This window comes from Podarcis melisellensis (assembly GCF_964234715.1).
Source record: "Podarcis melisellensis genome assembly, chromosome: 11".
NCBI lineage: Eukaryota > Metazoa > Chordata > Lepidosauria > Squamata > Lacertidae > Podarcis > Podarcis melisellensis.
Genome location: NC_138543.1, coordinates 51037615 through 51055199, shown reverse-complemented (window position 1 = coordinate 51055199; position 17585 = coordinate 51037615). Strand labels below are relative to the sequence as shown.

The following is a 17585-nucleotide window of genomic DNA, read 5'->3' as shown; positions in this document are numbered from 1 at the left end:
CTGGTCTTGGCGATTCCCCCCTCTCAGGCGCCCTCCTACGTGGCTCTGGGGGTGCTCCTGACTCTTGAAACCTGTGTGGGGTTTTGTAGGGAGTGAGCACCGACCTATGAAAGACCGGGTGCACCCTGGAACCTTCCGGAAGGGCTAGACGAAAAGCCACCGGATTGATCTTAGCTTCAACTTGATATGGCCCTAGCTGCCTGTGTCCTAACTTCTTCTTGGCCAATGACCTGGCCGGCATCGCGTGGGCTGCTAACCACACCCAGTCCCCAACCTGGATGTCCTCTCCCGCCCTCCTGTGCTTATCGGCCTGCACCTTATACGCCTGTTTTGCCAGCTCCAAATGTCTCCGCAGCTCCTCGTGCACCTCTTGCAACTCCGCTGCAAACTGGTCGGCATCTTGAGGCCCCCCCCCTCCTGGTGCCGCAAATCTCGGGAAGGTTCTGGGATGACGGCCATTGTTCGCGAAGAAAGGCGTCACCCCGGTGGAAGCGTGTTTCGTGTTGTTGTAGGCGAATTCAGCCATCGGCAGATAGTCCACCCACGCCGCAGGTCGCTGGTTGGCGTAGCACCGCAGGTACTGCTGCATGATCGCGTTGACCCTCTCCGCTTGACCGTTGGTTTGTGGATGCCTCGCCGATGTCAGGTTGATTTTGACGTGCAAGATGCCCAGAAGCTTTCGCCAGAAAGTGGAAACAAACTGGCGCCCCCTGTCGGACAAGACGGACTGCGGAAGTCCATGCACTCTGAAGACGTGATCGATGAAGAGCTTTGCGGTCTGTTCTGCCGTCGCCACCTTGGCACAAGGGATGAAGTGCGCCATCTTGGTGAACAAGTCCACCACCACTAACACCGCCGTCTTACCTCTGGAGCTGGGCAGGTCTGTAACAAAGTCCAACGCTACCCTCTCCCATGGTTGCTGCGGTGTCTCCAGCGGTTCTAGCAATCCCGCCTGCTTCTGGTGCACTGGTTTGGACCTCTGGCAGATATCACACCTGGCGACGTAGTCCGCCACCTCTCCTCTCATCTGGGGCCACCAAAAGTCTCTAGCCACCAACTCCATCGTCTTTTCTTTGCCGAAATGGCCTGCACTAGGGGCGTCATGCAACTGTTGCAGAACCTTGGCTCGAAGATCGTCGGTGGGCACGTAAAGGGCACCCTTACGAGTCAAAAGTCCATCTTGTAATTGAAACTCATCGTTGTGTCGCGACGCTCCGCGTAGCTCCTCCATCTTAGACTGTGCAAACTGATCCCTTTGCAACGCGCGTCGCACCGCGTCCAGGTCGACTGCGATGGTAGCGCACGTCCACGCCTGCGGTGCGAAAATGTGCTTTGCTGCGATTGGAGCTGCTTCCTCCAAGTATTGCGGCTTTCGGGACAGCGCGTCTGCAATAACATTGGAGTCTCCTGGGATGTATTCTATTTTGAAGTCGAAGTCCGCAAAGAACTCCGCCCAGCGCATGTGTCGCTGGGTCTGCAACTTAGCCGTCCGCCAATACTCTAAGTTCTTGTGATCCGTGCGGACCTGCACCGTGTGCTTGGCTCCTATTAAGAAGTGTCGCCACGCTTTGAAAGCTGCATGAATGGCCAACAACTCCCTGTCCCATATGGTATAATTGCGCTCCGTCTTGCTGAGCTTCCGGGAGTAGAACGCACCCGGTCGCCAGTTGCCTTGTGAATCCTCTTGCAAAAGAACGGCCCCAACCGCTCTATCTGACGCATCGGTCTCTACCCGCATGGGTCTGCCGGGATTCACGTGGAGCAGCTGCTCTTCGGAGGCGAAAAGACCCTTAAGCGTCCGGAAGGACCGCTCCGCTTGTTCGGTCCAGACGAACTTCTTCTTCTTGGAACTGAGGGTGTCAGTGATCGCCGCCGTCGCGTTCGCAAAACCTTTAATAAACTTGCGGTAAAAATTGGCAAAGCCGATGAACCTCTGGACCTCTTTCCGATTTCGAGGGCTTTTCCAGTCCAACAGCGCTTGAACCTTAGCCCTGTCCATGGCCAGTCCCTCGTCGGACAACTTGTAGCCAAGGAAATCAACCTCTCTGACATCAAACTGGCACTTTTCCAACTTGGCGTACAGCCTGTGTTCCTTCAGCCTCTGCAGGACCTCCCTCACGTCCTTATCGTGATCCTCCGGCGATTCCGAGAAAATCAGGATATCGTCGAGAAAGCAGACACACTTTTTGTAGAGGAGACCTGCTAGCACGTGGTGCATAAATGCTTGAAAAACGTGGCTGCCATTTTGGAGGCCGAAAGGCATGACTCTGTATTCGTATGTGCCCAGAGGGGTGAACATGGCGGTCTTCCACTCATCTCCTTTCCGGATGCGGATGAGATTGTAAGCTCCACGTAGGTCCAGCTTGGTGAAAATCTTGCCCCTCCTGACGGTCGCTAAAAGGTCGTCAATCTTGGGCATGGGGAAAGCTTTGGGCTTAGTCAAGCTGTTGATGAACCTGTAATCCACTATAAGCCTTTTTTGGGGCGTGTCCTTCTTCTTCACAAAGAAAACAGGGCTGCCTCCCGCTGCTTTAGATTCCTGGATGAAACCGCGCTTGAGGTTATGGTCTATGAACTCCCGAAGCTCTTGCATTTCGTCCTCCGACATGGAGTACAGCTTGGCAGCAGGCAATTGCGCCCCTGGCACTAAATCAATCGCGCAGTCGTAAGGTCTATGAGGCGGCAACTTGTCAGCTTCCTTCTCACAGAAAACCTCCAAGAATTCCTGGTACTTGTGAGGCACTGTTTGCACCATACCCAGATGCAATGGCTGCTCAGCTTCTCCTCCCTGATCGGTCTGAAAGCAATGCTGAGCACAATACGATGAACAAAAGTTGATCTGCCTCTGGTACCACGCAACCGCGGGACTGTGCCTCTCCAGCCAACTCATGCCTAACACGATGGGTGTGTCCGATAAGTGGGTGACATTGAAACTAATAAGCTCTCGATGGTTGCCAATCTGCATCATCATGGGAGGGGTTTGCTGCACCACTTGCCCCCCCAGCAACTTCCTGCCGTCCACCGTGACCACGTTCAGAGGCGTCGTTGCAGGCAGGAGCGCCATGTTGTGCTGCTTAACGAACTGCAGTCCCATGAAGTCGGCGTTGCTTCCCGAATCGATCGTTATTGGAACCTCGAGGAGTCTCCCATCAGGCAACTGGAGTGTTGCTGTGAGCAGAACTGCCGGTTTGGGAGGCAAAGGGTCCACGCTCTGCAGTGATGCTGGGGGCTTGTCTACAGATCCGCCTGGCTGAGCCCCAGTAGCTCTGCTTCCAGCCAGGCACTGTCGTTTCCCTGAAGCTGCTCCCCTGGTTGCACCTCTGCTGTTACAGTTGCCAGCGCTGCAGTGTGCTTCTGGAGCCTCTGGGGGCACTCTTTCGCCATATGGTGCGCACTGTCACAGATGTAACACTTCCTGGTTCCTCTAGGAGGCTTCGCTTTGGCTGCACCAGGGACAGGGCTCTGGGATGGCTTCTGAGCCCTAGCACCACCAATCTCCATTGGCTCCTCTCTGTCCTTCCCCATTGGCGAGGGGTGCGCACGGCTGAAGTCCCTGTGCACAAAAGGGAGAGTCCTTGCTTGCGCACGCACTTGGGGCCCGTCCTCCTCATGCCACGGACGCCCCTCATGTCGAATTCCAAGAGCTAAAGCCCGTTGCACCACGTCTTCTAGGGTCTGGGGTCTGTCCCCCCTAGCGATCTCATCCTTGATGGGGGGGCTCAATCCCTCCCAAAAAAGATCTCTGACCGGTTTACTGTCCTTTGGCCAATCTAAGGCGGTGAGCAATGCAAAAAATTTAGAGTGGTATTGGCGCACAGTCGCTTTCCCCTGCCTCAGCCCGTGCATTTGACGGCGCGCAATGTCCACATCCACAGAGGATTGAAAACAAGAATCCATCGCTTTGATGAACGCAGTTGAATCGCGACGGGCCGGTCCATCTTCGCGCCACAAATTGCGTAGCCAAGCCCTGGCCTCCCCATGCAGGTGCGAAACAATGAACCCCACTCTCTCCTCCTCATCTTTAAAATCGTGACGGAGTAAGTGCAGTGCATATACAACGTCCGCTCTGAAATTGGGATAGTCTTGCAAGTTGCCATTAAAATGCGGAACTAGGGCACCCCCCCTCCGTCCAAGCGCAATGCCCTCCGCTCTGGATCCTGGGGCCCCCGCCTTGTCCGCGCGCTCCCACCTTGCCTGCAAATCCTGGCACGTCTTCTCCAAGTCGTCATTCTTCTTCTGCGAAGCAATGACTGCCGATGTGAGAGCGGTAACCTGATTCCGCAATGCAACCAGCTGCTCCTCAGCGCTCATGGCTGCTCCCGTTCGTGAGCTTCGCAAAAAAAAATTTTTGCTTTGAGTGAGGGGACTTACTGTCACGGCCACCCAGGTCTGGTCCCAGCTCACAAGAGACCTCACTCCGTTGCAGCTTATTTACAGGAAAAGTTTATTGAAGATTTCTGCTTCTCATACAGTTCAGCATTGTGGCCGTACGTCTGCCACGTTAGACCGCTGAAGTCCCCTCTGACTCCTCCCCTCTTCCGCACCAACTTAATAGCCTGGCTCTAGACCACCTCTTCCTCTCCTTTCTTTTCCGCAGGGTCTTCCTGCCCCCCTGGGTTCCCTCTCTCCGTGACTCGCCTGAGGCTGAATCCTCTGCCGCCTCTTCCCCCCTCTTTCTGGCTTTAGGGCCGGGCTCCTCCCCTGAGCTCTCTCCACTTCCGCGCGCCTCTACGTTTGAACTTGGCGCGCGTACGTTGCTGCTGACCTTTCTTTCGACCGCTACACCACCCCCTGCTCTGCTCTCCACCCTTTCCGGCTGAACACCCTGCTCCAACCCCCTCTCTCTGTTCTCTCCTAATCCTGCTCCCTCCGAGAGGCTGACGACTCCACCCCCTTTACTCCGTTCCGGCTGAGACGTCTCTTGCTTCCTCTGTCTTCCACTGGGCTCCTCTCCGCTTCTCCCTTCTCCTCCCCTTTGCTTGATTAAGGTAACCCCCTTTTGAGAATCCTCTGACTCGCTGCTCAGACTCGTGGATTCCCTCAGAATTCCGTCATCTTCTTCCTCATCCTTCTGCCCCTCCTCCCACTCGCTCTCCGTCTCCTCTGTCATCTCCTCCTCTCTCCCAGAAACCCTGACACTAGTTATTGAGGAACTCATTTATTACAGTGAAGATAGGGTGCTGATTGTTATCTTTTGAAGAATTTATTTAACTTTCTTTCTTAGCTTCCCCTTTTTCATTTCAGCTAAACTTGGATTATCAAAGAGATTCAGGCATGCAGAAAATGTCTGGCTCTCTTTTTGTCTAATGCTTCCTGGTAGAAAGATATTTATAAGTGGCAAAGTTCAACGTGACACTCTAATTTGGGAGAGCTTTGCTTTGAATATTCTTCAGCATTTAGCAATGCAAACCTCGCTCACCCTGTGCTTTAACATTTGATTAAAATTAATGTTTGGGAAAGGGGGGGGGAAACATCAGTTCTAAAGAAAAGAAAATCAAAATGCATTTTTATTCATTCTCTCTGTAGCCTGTTGTTGGTGTTGAATTACACTTCTTAAGTATAGCCAAATATATATCTTTAAAACCAGACATTTAGAAATAGTTCCACTGCAAACTAGAGCAGAATACGAATGGCCCACCCCATTTTATCACCCTATTTTGGGGAGGTGGCCATTTTTTTGGGGGGGGAGCTGTGCTGAATTGTTGAAGGAGAAGCGGTAGTTGTGTCCAATTGTCCTGGAAGGGTGGAAAGCAGGGAGACAGAGTCAAGTAATTTTAGTTTCCCCCCCATCTTCCTCTCTACTAAGTCTTACAAAGGCAACACTTGAAACTAAGGAGGAAGCTGACAGCCAGGGCTATACCCTGGGCATGTTGTAAGTAAGCAGGCAGGCAGTTAAGGGTGAGAAGGGGGCAGCCCAAGGGCAGACTGAGGTTGGTAGGGCAGTGTCCCATTGGCGAACTAATACCAGTGTACTGGAAGAAGCAAAGATCTCCAGTGTTGAAGCAATGATTCTTTAACATCAACTTCACTGGACTGGTCATGTTGTGTGGATGCCTGATTATCGTCTTCCAAAGCAACTACAGTGGTACCTCAGGTTACATATACTTCAGGTTACATACTCTTCAGGTTACAGACTCTGTTAACCCAGAAATAGTGCTTCAGGTTAAGAACTTTGCTTTAGGATGAGAAAAAGAAATCGTGGCGTGGCAGCAGCAGGAGGCCCCATTGGCTAAAGTGGTGATTCAGGTTAAGAACAGTTTCAGGTTAAGAACGGACCTCCGGAACGAATTAAGTACTTAACCCGAGGTACCGCTGTACTCTATTCCGAACTTAAAAATGGAATGTGTAATGCTGGTGGTCAACAAAAGAGGTTTAAAGACTGTCTCAAGGCAAATCTTTAAAAATGTAGTATAAACACGACAATTGGGAAACACTTGCCTGTGAGCGCTCCAGTTGGAGAACAGCCTTTACCAAAGGTGTCATGGGCTTTGAGGACATTCAAACTCATGACGCAAGGAAGAAACGTGCTAAGAGGAAGGCACGTTTGGCAAACCCACACCGTGATCAACTCCTGCCTGGAAACTAATGTCCCCACTGTGGAAGGAGCAAGAATTGGCCTCTACAGTCACTTACGGACTCATTGTTAAAGCCATGTTTATGGAAGACAATCTTACTTGCCTACGAGTGATCGCGAAAGAGAAAAACCCTAATGGACCAGCATCTCTTTTAAGGGAGTACTTGCAAAACACTCATTATCTAGCTCTAGGTGTTCTACAAATCCAGATATACAAGAGGGGGACAGGGAGCAGGGGTGAGGATGGCAATTCTGCCCAACACCACTGTGCCTGCCACTCTCCATGAGCTGAAGATCAAATATCCAAAAGAGGGAGACTGCCATGGTCATAGAGACTCTCTGCATGATGCAGACTCATGGAATTCAGGGTTCTACATTGCATGGGATGCCTAAAGGTAAAGGTAAAGGGACCCCTGACCATTAGGTCCAGTCGTGACCGACTCTGGGGTTGCGGCGCTCATCTCGCTTTACTGGCCGAGGGAGCCGGCGTACAGCTTCCAGGTCATGTGGCCAGCATGACTAAGCTGCTTCTGGTGAACCAGAGCAGCGCATGGAAATGCTGTTTACCTTCCAGCCAGAGCGTTACCTATTTATCTACTTGCACTTTGACGTGCTTTCAAACAGCTAGGTTGGCAGGAGCTGGGACCAAGCAACGGGAGCTCACCCCATCACGGGGATTCGAACTGCCGACCTTCTGATCGGCAAGTCCTAGGCTCTGTGGTTTAACCCACAGCGCCACCCATGTCCCTGGGTGCCTACATATGGGATGCCTACATAAGCAGAAACACACACATGGCCTACTTGGAAAAGTCACCCTCTAATGTATGTGGTAGCAGGGGTGAAGCTAGTACTCTCCTCCCTGATCACACATATTAATGGTTTCTCGAGACTTGATAGCCCCTGCTCTCTTTTTCACACATGCACACACATGCCCAAACACAATGGAGTAGAGAAACATCTTCAGGACATCAGCATTATTTTTCTCTCGGAAGGTCCAAGCAGTAGCACTGCTTCTTGCATTGAGACCAAGCTACTTGTCTGTAGTGGCACCAGCCCTCTGGCCCACACTTCCTCATGCAGTTTAGGAGGCACCCGCTGTGGCCAGATTTAAGCAGCTCCTGAAAACCTACTAGTTTCCATAGACTTTCCCTGCCTCTGGTCACACTGCTCAGTGTTTCTGTTTTAAAGCTTTGCTTTGCTTAACTTTTTCTTTTTAATGTATTTACTTTTTGCTTGTGATTTCACGGTTGATGCAAACTGCTTCAAGATTTTGTTATATTTACTGGTGTATTGGTTATTTTAAAGAAATCCAATAAATATTTGCCCCATCCCGGCACCTTCTGGGAGGAGAACGGTGGTAGTTGAAACCAATTGACCTGCCAACTGACCAAGAAATTATTTCTCGCTGCGTAAGGAGAGAAAGAGTAGCTGCTTTCAGGGCTGCAGAGAAAGAAAGCCATAACAGATAAGCATCCCTGGGATTGTTCCCAACAATCCCTGGGATTGTTCTTCTCATTTTTGGCATTTTGGCTCTGCTCAGTCCAGCTACAAATGCAGCCTTTTTATACCAATTTAACTGTGATAGCTTCCCCTTAGTGTAGTTGTGGTTTTGTGAGGGTGCAGAGAAGTCTCTGTTACACATTCTTAGCCCTCGCCTCCTCTCTTTACTCAAGTTCAACCACTCTTAGTATACATACTTGAGCTGCTCCCCCAATCCTTCCTTCTGCCTGCCAGTCCCTCAGGTCAATATTGCAAACCCCTATTCTTTTCTGTGCCTGAAGATGCTTTGATATTCTGCCAAGCGCTCTGATATATTTTATTTCTCCACCACCAAAAACCTTCCCATTTTAAAAAATAAAAAATTATTAGGTTTTACAGTTTTATATTCATCACAATAACATTATTCCCATGAAAAAAGAAAAATACAGTTTCCCCTCCCCACTCCCTCCCCCACAACTTTCCTCTACTTCTACTTCTCTGGTTCTTTACACATTAACTTCTCCTGCTTGTTCTGTTATACCTTAATATTGCACCCTGTAAATTAAAAGTTATTATATTCTCCTCCTTTTTATACCGTTGTTGTTGTTTAGTCGTTTAGTCGTGTCCAACTCTTCATGACCCCATGGACCAGAGCACGCCAGGCACTCCTGTCTTCCACTGCCTCCCGCAGTTTGATCAAACTCATGTTAGTAGCCTCGAGAACACTGTCCAACCATCTCATCCTCTGTCGTCCCCTTCTCCTTGTGCCCTCCATCTTTCCCAACATCAGGGTCTTTTATTACCTCTTACATTTTCATATTTTCCTGTTATTACATCTTGATCTCTCTATTTTGTTGATTCTGTTTAGTCAAACCCAACTAGTCAGTCTACCTCTTTACAATATTTGTATAGATGGAACATAAATGGTCCCCAGTCTTTTTAAAGTCTCTATTGTCTTTGTATCTGAGTTTTCCAGTTAGTTTCACCATTTCTGCATATTTCATCAATTTTTCTTGCCCTTCTTCTTTAGTTGATATTTTGTTATCTTTCCATTTTGGGACTAGTAATATCCTAGCCGCTGTTGTGGCATACATGAATAGTCTACTATGCTTTTTTGGCAAGTCTTAGCCTGTAATTCCTAGCAAAAAGTATTCTGGTCTTTTAACAAACCTTCCCAATTTTTGAAGCCCATTTTTACTTAGTACTACTCTGGGGCTTAAGCACAAAGACCCATGGTAACTTTCAAATCTAGGGGAGGTGCTGAACTTCACATTACTGTCACCATGGTTCTTGGTGGGTTACACCCTTTTGGGTGGAAATCAACATAGGAATTGCTATATATGAAGTCCTATATAGTCAGTAGGAGGCCTTCTCATCCCTTGTGTCCTATCATGATCTCTCCAGTCACCCAAGGGATAATTCAGTTTATGTCCCACCTTTTCCTCTGGCTTCCCCATAGCTGGAAAAGCCTCTCCCTTGGAGACTTACAGAAGTCAGAGCCTGAGCATCTTTTGAAAGCCCTGCAAGACCAGCAGTTTGAGGAAGGATTCAGGATTAAGAGATTTAGGTAGGGATAGGGGAGAAATTAGATTCAGTTAGCAAATAAAGGCCAATTTACCTCATTCACACACAGACAAAAAAAAATGCAAACTGGAGCACATCCATCCTTTGAAATTCACATCTCTCTGATTTATGCGATGTAGCTCTCCAGCAAAGGAATGAGTGCAAAAATGCATATACCAGGGTGGAGTGGGCATAAAAATGCATATATTAATTAAACTAATATAATTTTATGCATCAAATGTGGATATTAAGCAAAACTACATACAAAATTGCAACTGTATGGAGAAATTCACACTAAAATGCTGCTGAATTTTCATGAGGACTTTTTAAAAAAATTGCAAACCGATGTGGAAATGTGAACTGAATTTAAGATCAGTAAAATGAGAAACCGAGAGAGACCAAATCTGAGATTCATCCATCCCTTGACTGGGGGGATTTAATATTTTGCACTCATTGATTGCAGTGGGAAAGGCTAGAGCATGTAGTTGGGTAGCCCATCGAAATCCATGAAAAATTTAAAAGTGTTTATTACCTAGATATCACCTCTAATTGACTTGGAAATGGTTGTGATTCATTTCTGTGAAACTTACTTCCAGGTAAGTATGCTTAAGACTGTAGCATTAATCTAACTGGGTTTTATTTTAAGATTCCTATTTGGGTCTTGGGCTGTTTAGATTCAATATGCTGTTGTGGTTTCATTCTTTTAAAAAATGTGTGCTACACATTTTAGGTGATAACAGATTATAAATGTAATCTGGGCAAAATACGGCTGATTTAATGTGTATTCTCACGTTGCTTCTGCTTTCTTCAGGGCATGATTCATGTGCTAATATAGTCCTAACTTCTCCATTTATATTGCAGCACCCAACCTTCCCAAGGCTCAGGTTAAGACAGCATCGCTTGGACTAGCTGGCAAAGCAAGATCCCCTCTGCTTCCCGTTTCAGTACCGACAGCCCCAGAAGCCTCAGAAGAGGGTCACAAACAAACAGAGGATGCTGCAAATGTAAGCACAAGTCCATGGCTCTCTTGTAGTCCAGAAGCACTAGCTCAAATGTTTTGTAGATCCAGTCTCATACCAGTTGGATTGATGGGACTGCCAAAGGCAGGTACAGTGGTACCTCGGGTTACATACGCTTCAGGTTACATACACTTCAGGTTACACACTCTGCTAACCCAGAAATAGTGCTTCAGGTTAAGAACTTTGCTTCAGGATGAGAACAGAAATCATGCTCCGGTGGCGCGGCAGCAGCAGGAGGCCCCATTAGCTAAAGTGGTGCTTCAGGTTAAGAACAGTTTCAGGTTAAGTATGGACCTCTGGAACGAATTAAGCACTTAACCCGAGGTACCACTCTATTACTGGAGAAGGAAGGCTGGCACTGAAAATAACTGTCCCATTTCCTCCACCTCCTCCTCCTCCTCCTCCTCCTCCTCCTCCTCTTCCTCCTCTACCGTATAGCAATTTGCACTTCCCTTGCTTAGAATACAAGGGATAATACTCATTTCTCCCACATTTCATCCCCATTTTTTTTCTCCCAAAGCTTACCCTCAGCCAATTCAGGCTCAATATTAATATATTATTACAGAGTCTGTGTCAAGTTCAAATGCACTCTCAAGTTCAGGTCTGTTGTTCAAATTCAAATTCAATTATTTATTTTATTTTTTAAAAAAAAAAATCTGTAAAGTATCCAGAATGGTATTCATAGAGCTTTGTAAAATCCTTTGTCCTTCTCAGCCATTAGCTGTTTTAACTTCCAAGGCTAGTCTGCAACTTTTTCACTTGTAAAGTTTTTCACGCAGTTTAAATACCCAGGGATGGGAGTGGACTTCCTTTTTATCCTCCCATTTTGCCAAATTAATAATTAATAGTTAATTTCCTTTTCACCTTGCAAATCAGTTTGAAGTTAGTTGGAATGGTAGGCGCTGCTGGCTGATTCAGAGGCTTCGCTCTGCAGAGTGCCTAATTCACTGGCTTTTCCTCAGGTCCCCCCCCCTCCACTCTCTGCACCTTTCGGAGCGGAGGCAGAGACCCCTCAGCACCTCAAATTTTCATTTGAGGCTTTTGGCGGCTACGCCTTGCCTTGGCTCTTTCCCCGTGGACCTCTGCAGTGTCGGACCTGACGGAGCTGTCAAACCCGCAGTCTATCCGCCATTCACACCGACCCCAGAAGCACAGATTTGTTGAGGAAGCTTATCAACCCCGAGGAAGTTCAAAATCTTTCTGAGATGAATCAGGGAAAGACAATAGCATCTCAACAAACATGGGGAGTAGATCACGGGAACCACAGTTTTCCACAAGGATACTATGTACCTTCACATCTTTGTTGGCCAACTTGTGTGGGTAACAGTGGGAAGTTTTCTCGCAATGCAAGTTTCAGCTTCACAGAACAGGATTCTCTTGTCACAATGGCAGGGCAGGAAAGAATTAAACTTCTCCTCCCCAAGCACCATGGTTCCAAGTCCATTCAGGTTTCCCTGAGACTTCTAAATACATAACAAAAAGATGTGCACTTTGATTGCAATACTGCAAGTAATGCCGAGTCTAGTTTGGCTCTGGTTGGATGGAAACCATTCCCTCCATGTAAAAAACTAGATCACAAAGAGCAGTAGTGCTGTTGGGGCAGAACTTTGGAGTGGGTGACCATGGCCCCAGTCAGGAGAAAGAGCAGGGGAGCCCCAAACACAGCAGGGCTGGTTCACATTTTGAAATAAGAAATGCCTGTTGCCATCTAAAGAGTTGGCCCTCTGTAAGCCCGTTAAGTCTAGAGTCAAAAATTACCTGTGTCACACACCGGGGAGCAAGTTCTTAGCTTAGCTGGCCTGCTAGTTTTCTGTGTGCAATGATTTTATCATTATTATTTTGAATGGAAGAGCATAGACTCCTGTGCTCTCCCCATTTGCAATCTAGAACAGACTCGGTCCAGATGGGGGCTGCATCATTTGAAATGCACTTGCCATATAGATGGCTCTGACTGTACCCTACATACTTGGCAGCTACCAGCTTCCACAAAATGGGGAACCCTGATACAGTAATCTATATAGTTTCAACCTTTGCCCTGAAAGTACAGCTCTGCCACATGGAAGTGTGTTCAGCCACTTCCACAAGCAGAAAATAACAACAACAACAACAACAACAACAACAATATTCATATTCCGCACATCTAACTGGGTCGCCCCAGTTACTCTGGGTGGCTCCCAACAGCATATTAAAAATACAATAAAACATCAAACATTAAAAACTTCCCTAAACAGGGCTGCCTTCAGATGTCTTCTAAAAGTGAGATAGTTATTGATTGACATCTGATGGGAGGGTGCTCCACAGGGCGGGCGCCACTACCAAGAAGGCCCTCTGCCTGGTTCCATGTAACTTCACTTCTCGCAGTGGGGGAACCACCAAAAGACCCTCAGAGCTGAACGATGGGGGTGGAGAGACTCCTTCAGGTATATAGGGCCAATGTTATTTAGGGCTTTAAAGATCAGCACCAACACTTTAAATTGTGCTTGGGAACATACTGGGAGCCAGTGTAGAAGGATTTTAAATCTGCCCCCCTTATTATCCTCACCCTAAAAGGAAGAATCTTTCCAGAGATTTTTTCTTTCTTTCTGGTGTTTTGCGGTTCTATTTCCCTGTCTGGATCCTGTCCAGGGCTTTTGCTCCACTAGTGCAATTCAAGCACCATGATTTAGAGGCCATCCCCTGCAAGTAGCAGCAGCAACTGAAACAAATGGTAATTGAAGTGAGCGGAAACACAATAGGCAGCCTAACTGGTGGGCAAAAGCCATCGCTGCACAATGCCATCCCAGGGCAGCTCTTGGATTATTGCACAGCTTTTTTTTTGCCTCTGAATGGTTTCCAAGCCTTGACGGCCGCTCTGTGTACAGGAGATAAGGCAGCCTGGTGCCATGCAATTGGGAAGGGAGTGAAGAAATGAAAACGACCACTTTGGTTGAAATGACTGGTATAAGGAGCTGTCGAGTGTGGAACATTTCAGCTCTAAATATCTTATTTTTCGTAATGGCTGGACAAATTATTTCCCAAGGGAAGTCTCTGCAGAAGTGGGAGCACTTAGAGGAGATAATGGAAGAGGAGCCTATAGGGAGCAAAGTTCAGGCTCTCAGTCCCACTCAACCTCTATGGGCATGCTAAAGACAATGACCTTTTATTAACCCTTGAGTTTCCTCCCAACTTACTTTCAAATAATGCCATTCCCTTTCAAACACATATAAATAAAGATTTCTTTTATAGGACATTCCCTTCAACCTCTTCCATTTTACATGCGTGATGTACTGATACTGAATCAGGATAGTCATGCTGAAAATATCCGCCGAAAGACTGCTTTTAAAACTGGCAAGACAGGAGAAGGTCAGGGTTGGATCCAGAGTAGGGATGGGTGGAACTGTCCCTTTCTATTTTTTCCCAATCATAAATGCAGTTTTCCATGTTTCTGCAGTGACTGGTTGTAATTGTTATCCATGCTGATTATCTTTGATAGATTCGGACACAAGCTTAAAGAAACAGCATTAACTAGCTGCTTGCTTTCTCTGCAGGTATATGAACAGGATGATCTTAGTGAACAGATGGCTAGTTTGGAGGGGCTAATGAAGCAGCTTAATGCCATCACAGGCTCGGCCTTCTGAAAGCTTTGGATGAACAGAAGAATGGAGTAACCCGGGAACATTGCAGCATACCAGCGTTTCACACACACAACACCACCAAACACCCGCGTCTGCCATAAAGCCAACCGATGCGCCATCAAACCCCGTTCTATGGAGAGATCTCACAGTCTTGAAATGGCATCGTGCATTCCTATTGGTCAAGCAACAGTCTGAAGCAGTGATGAAAGAGCAGCCCTGAGAAACAAGAAACAAGATGTCTCCATGACCCAGCCCCAGTGCCTCCTGTTGGCCTATTTTGTTCTGCTGATCTTCGCAGTGTGTGCAGGGTGGGATCTTACTTAAGGTCTGCTTCACACATTATCATGTGGCTGGTAACCTGACCTAGGCTGGCCTCTCTCCTCATGAGGGAAGCCACCAATTTTGTCCCCAGTTTCTCTCTCCTCATGAGGGAAGCCCCCAATTTTGTCCTGGCATTTCTTGGTGGGTGGTAGAGTGAGTGCCCATCCACAGATTGTCAGAAGTGATTCTGCTGCCAAAATTTATAATTTGGAAACTTGTAAAGACACTTTACAAGTCATTCCCGTTCCCACTGAAGCCCATTCCAAGCCAAGCCTGCAGTTCCACCGAGCATGTAATGGACTCATCTTGCTGGCAACATTCCCTGCTGGTAGCAAGCCATCACTTCCTCCAGCCCTTCTCCTTTCCCAAAACTGATTGTTGCTAGAGAACCTGTGCAAACAAGTTTCTAATATCTCTCACTTTCCCAGCATTAACCAATTCTCCACATGAGCATCCAGGTTGGAGTGCCTAGGTCTTAAAGAAGGACCTTTATGACTGCTTATGCTCCCTACCAGCCCTTCTCACCGCTGGCCTCCTTATGGGAAGGGTAGTAGAGAACACAGACAGGAAGCTCCCCAGATGCTCATTACCAATTCTACAAACTTTTGCAAAAATAAACACCCTTAGTTTTTGCTAAGTCCAAGTGAGGAACCTGTTGAACTACATGTGTTGCTGAGCTACAACTCCCAGCAGCACTGACCATTGGCCATGCTAGTTGGGGCTGATCAGAGCTGGAGTCTAGCAAGATATGGAGAACTTACAGGCTTCCCCATCCCTACTCTAAGAGGACTCTGAGTAAGCGAGAAATAAATAATGAGATGAGCTGGAGGGGAGCTTATCCATTGCTCTCTGTCCCTGGATTGTTCATAATATGAAATGAGAAGCAAAACTAGATTTTTCTCCTCAGGCAGAAGCACTGTAGGAATTTCTAAGGAAGCCAAAAGAGTTTTTGATACCGCTAGCAAAATTTACCCATGTTTCGCATACCCATCGCTCATGTGGCTTGGCGTTTTGGGAAGGGAGCCTTCTTGTGCTTTGTGATAGTTTTATTCATAATGATTTAATTCCAGTGTTGTTGAAATTAGCGTATTCAACTGTGAGGAAGCACCCATGTGCGTCAGGTTCCCCGCCAAAATTACACCACCAGGATAATATGTGTAGCAGGCCCAACAATTTTTTTTAACTTGCTAAAGAGGGTTCTAGGAGAGTTTTTGTGTGTGTAGATCTTCCAGGTGCATTGTGATGCACATTGTAGGCCACTGTGATATCATATAAAATATGTAGATCCTCTTACTTTTCATCGTTTCGACGCAAAAGCATCATCGCATAGCACCAAAGGGTTGGAAGTATTCTCAACAGCACAAAACATAAAGAAAAATAACAATAACACTCTTTTTTAAAAAAAAAAAATTAAAGCCAAGAAATATTATTTTAAGCACTCAACTTGCACAAGCGGTGGAGCCATTTATGGAGAGAAATCGCCCACATAGCAAGTATTTGCAAATCTCCCCATAGTTAAACGTATGCCTAAACATAAGATATGAGTAGAGGGGGGAAGTTAATTGGCAACAGAGCCATGCTGTCAACCTCTATATACATCTGAAATGAGCTCTGATATGCAGTTGTTCTGCTCCTAGGCTAGGAATTGAGGCACGTCTAAAGCTATGCAGGTTTTGTGCCACCCTGAGCCACCTTTTTAGCAGCACCACAGTGGGAAAGGATGCTCACTCTAGCCCTCTCTCTGCTTTATCCTGACGCCCCCAAAGACTGCTTGGTTTCATAACTCCGCAACACAACTATCCAAGAAGAAAACATCTAACGTATGGGAAACGCTGAGCTTTGTCGACATCAAGCAAGTCCTAGGTGCAGACAATGAGTTGAAGAACCAGTGGCTAGATCTGTGTGCTGGCGAAGAAATTCCTAGAACAGGATGGTAAATAGGATGTTGTGTCACAAGGTATGACATTTTGCCAGCACTACTGGGGGTAACACCCCCCAGTGCAAATGTTTACAAACAAGGTGCCAGAAAGTTTTTTAAAAAGGGAAGTCCTTCTACAACAGTTTCCATATTGGCAGCAGCCAGCGAATGGTCTGCACCATGTATAGCAGGATACTGGCTATGAACCTAAACGATGCCTTCTAAGTGTTACCTACCACTCCCATTCCAGTATTCTGGCTTTTTGTTGCAGTGTTTATTGACATCCATAAGTGGTAACATGAACAAAATGTTGTGTGCATACTTCCCAGTGCTGAACTTTCCGCATTCATTCAGAGTTAATCCCTGTTTTCGCAGGCAAATCACCAAAAGGGAGCTAAATTTGCATATTTATCAGTTATGAGGCTGCAAAAGCCCAATGAGAAGGTTTCGGCTGAGTTATTGCATTCAGCACTGCCTTTGATTTCAAGCTTGAGTAGGTCATAATTTTAAAAGAGCATGGAAGGGAGAGAGGATCTTTACATCCTAATAGCTCTTTTTATTAGGAAGGTAATTATATGTGAAGTCCTGAATAAAATATTTGGAATAAAATGGCACAGTATCAGAAGTAATAATTCGGAAAACGTACACACACACACACACACACAACCTTATGGTGGGTAGGAGAAGAGAGAATTCAAATGCTTCATTAGAAGTGCTAGTTTCTTTGTGAAAGTGTTCTCCCAAAATAATGCTTCTTATTCAATTTAGCCTGGAATGCTAATGCAACATTTCCTAATGACTAGGCAGTCTAATTTAGTATGGGAGGTTGAGTTTTTAATGTTCTGACCAATTTGGGATGGCATCCAGCTGCATCCAGTTGCATTGATGCTGTGGAACTCAATGTCTTGTTTCAACAAAAGCAGGAATGACAAGATTGCTTCTCCAACTGGGAGAGAACAAAAAGAAAGAAGAGGGAAACATCTATGAATTTTTAGCAGACTGATAAGGCCTACTGCTAAATTCCTAAAAGCAAATCTGACTCTGCATTTAAAACACTATCAGCTGAAAAGATAGTTCTGCAAGAATGTGAAAATGAG

General features: G+C 46.8%; 1 protein-coding gene across 2 annotated transcripts in view; it reads left to right on the top strand.

The window, feature by feature from the left end:
- DCC (DCC netrin 1 receptor) overlaps positions 1–14500 on the top strand; it is a 934061-nt gene extending 919561 nt beyond the window's left edge. For both annotated transcript variants that reach the window (XM_081929563.1, XM_081929562.1), the window contains exons 28-29: positions 10478–10620; positions 14163–14500. In XM_081929563.1, coding sequence (XP_081785689.1) covers positions 10478–10620; positions 14163–14252 — 233 coding nt within the window. In that variant the 3' untranslated portion in view covers positions 14253–14500. The remainder of the gene's footprint in view (positions 1–10477; positions 10621–14162) is intronic.
- The last annotated feature ends 3085 nt before the right edge of the window (positions 14501–17585 follow it).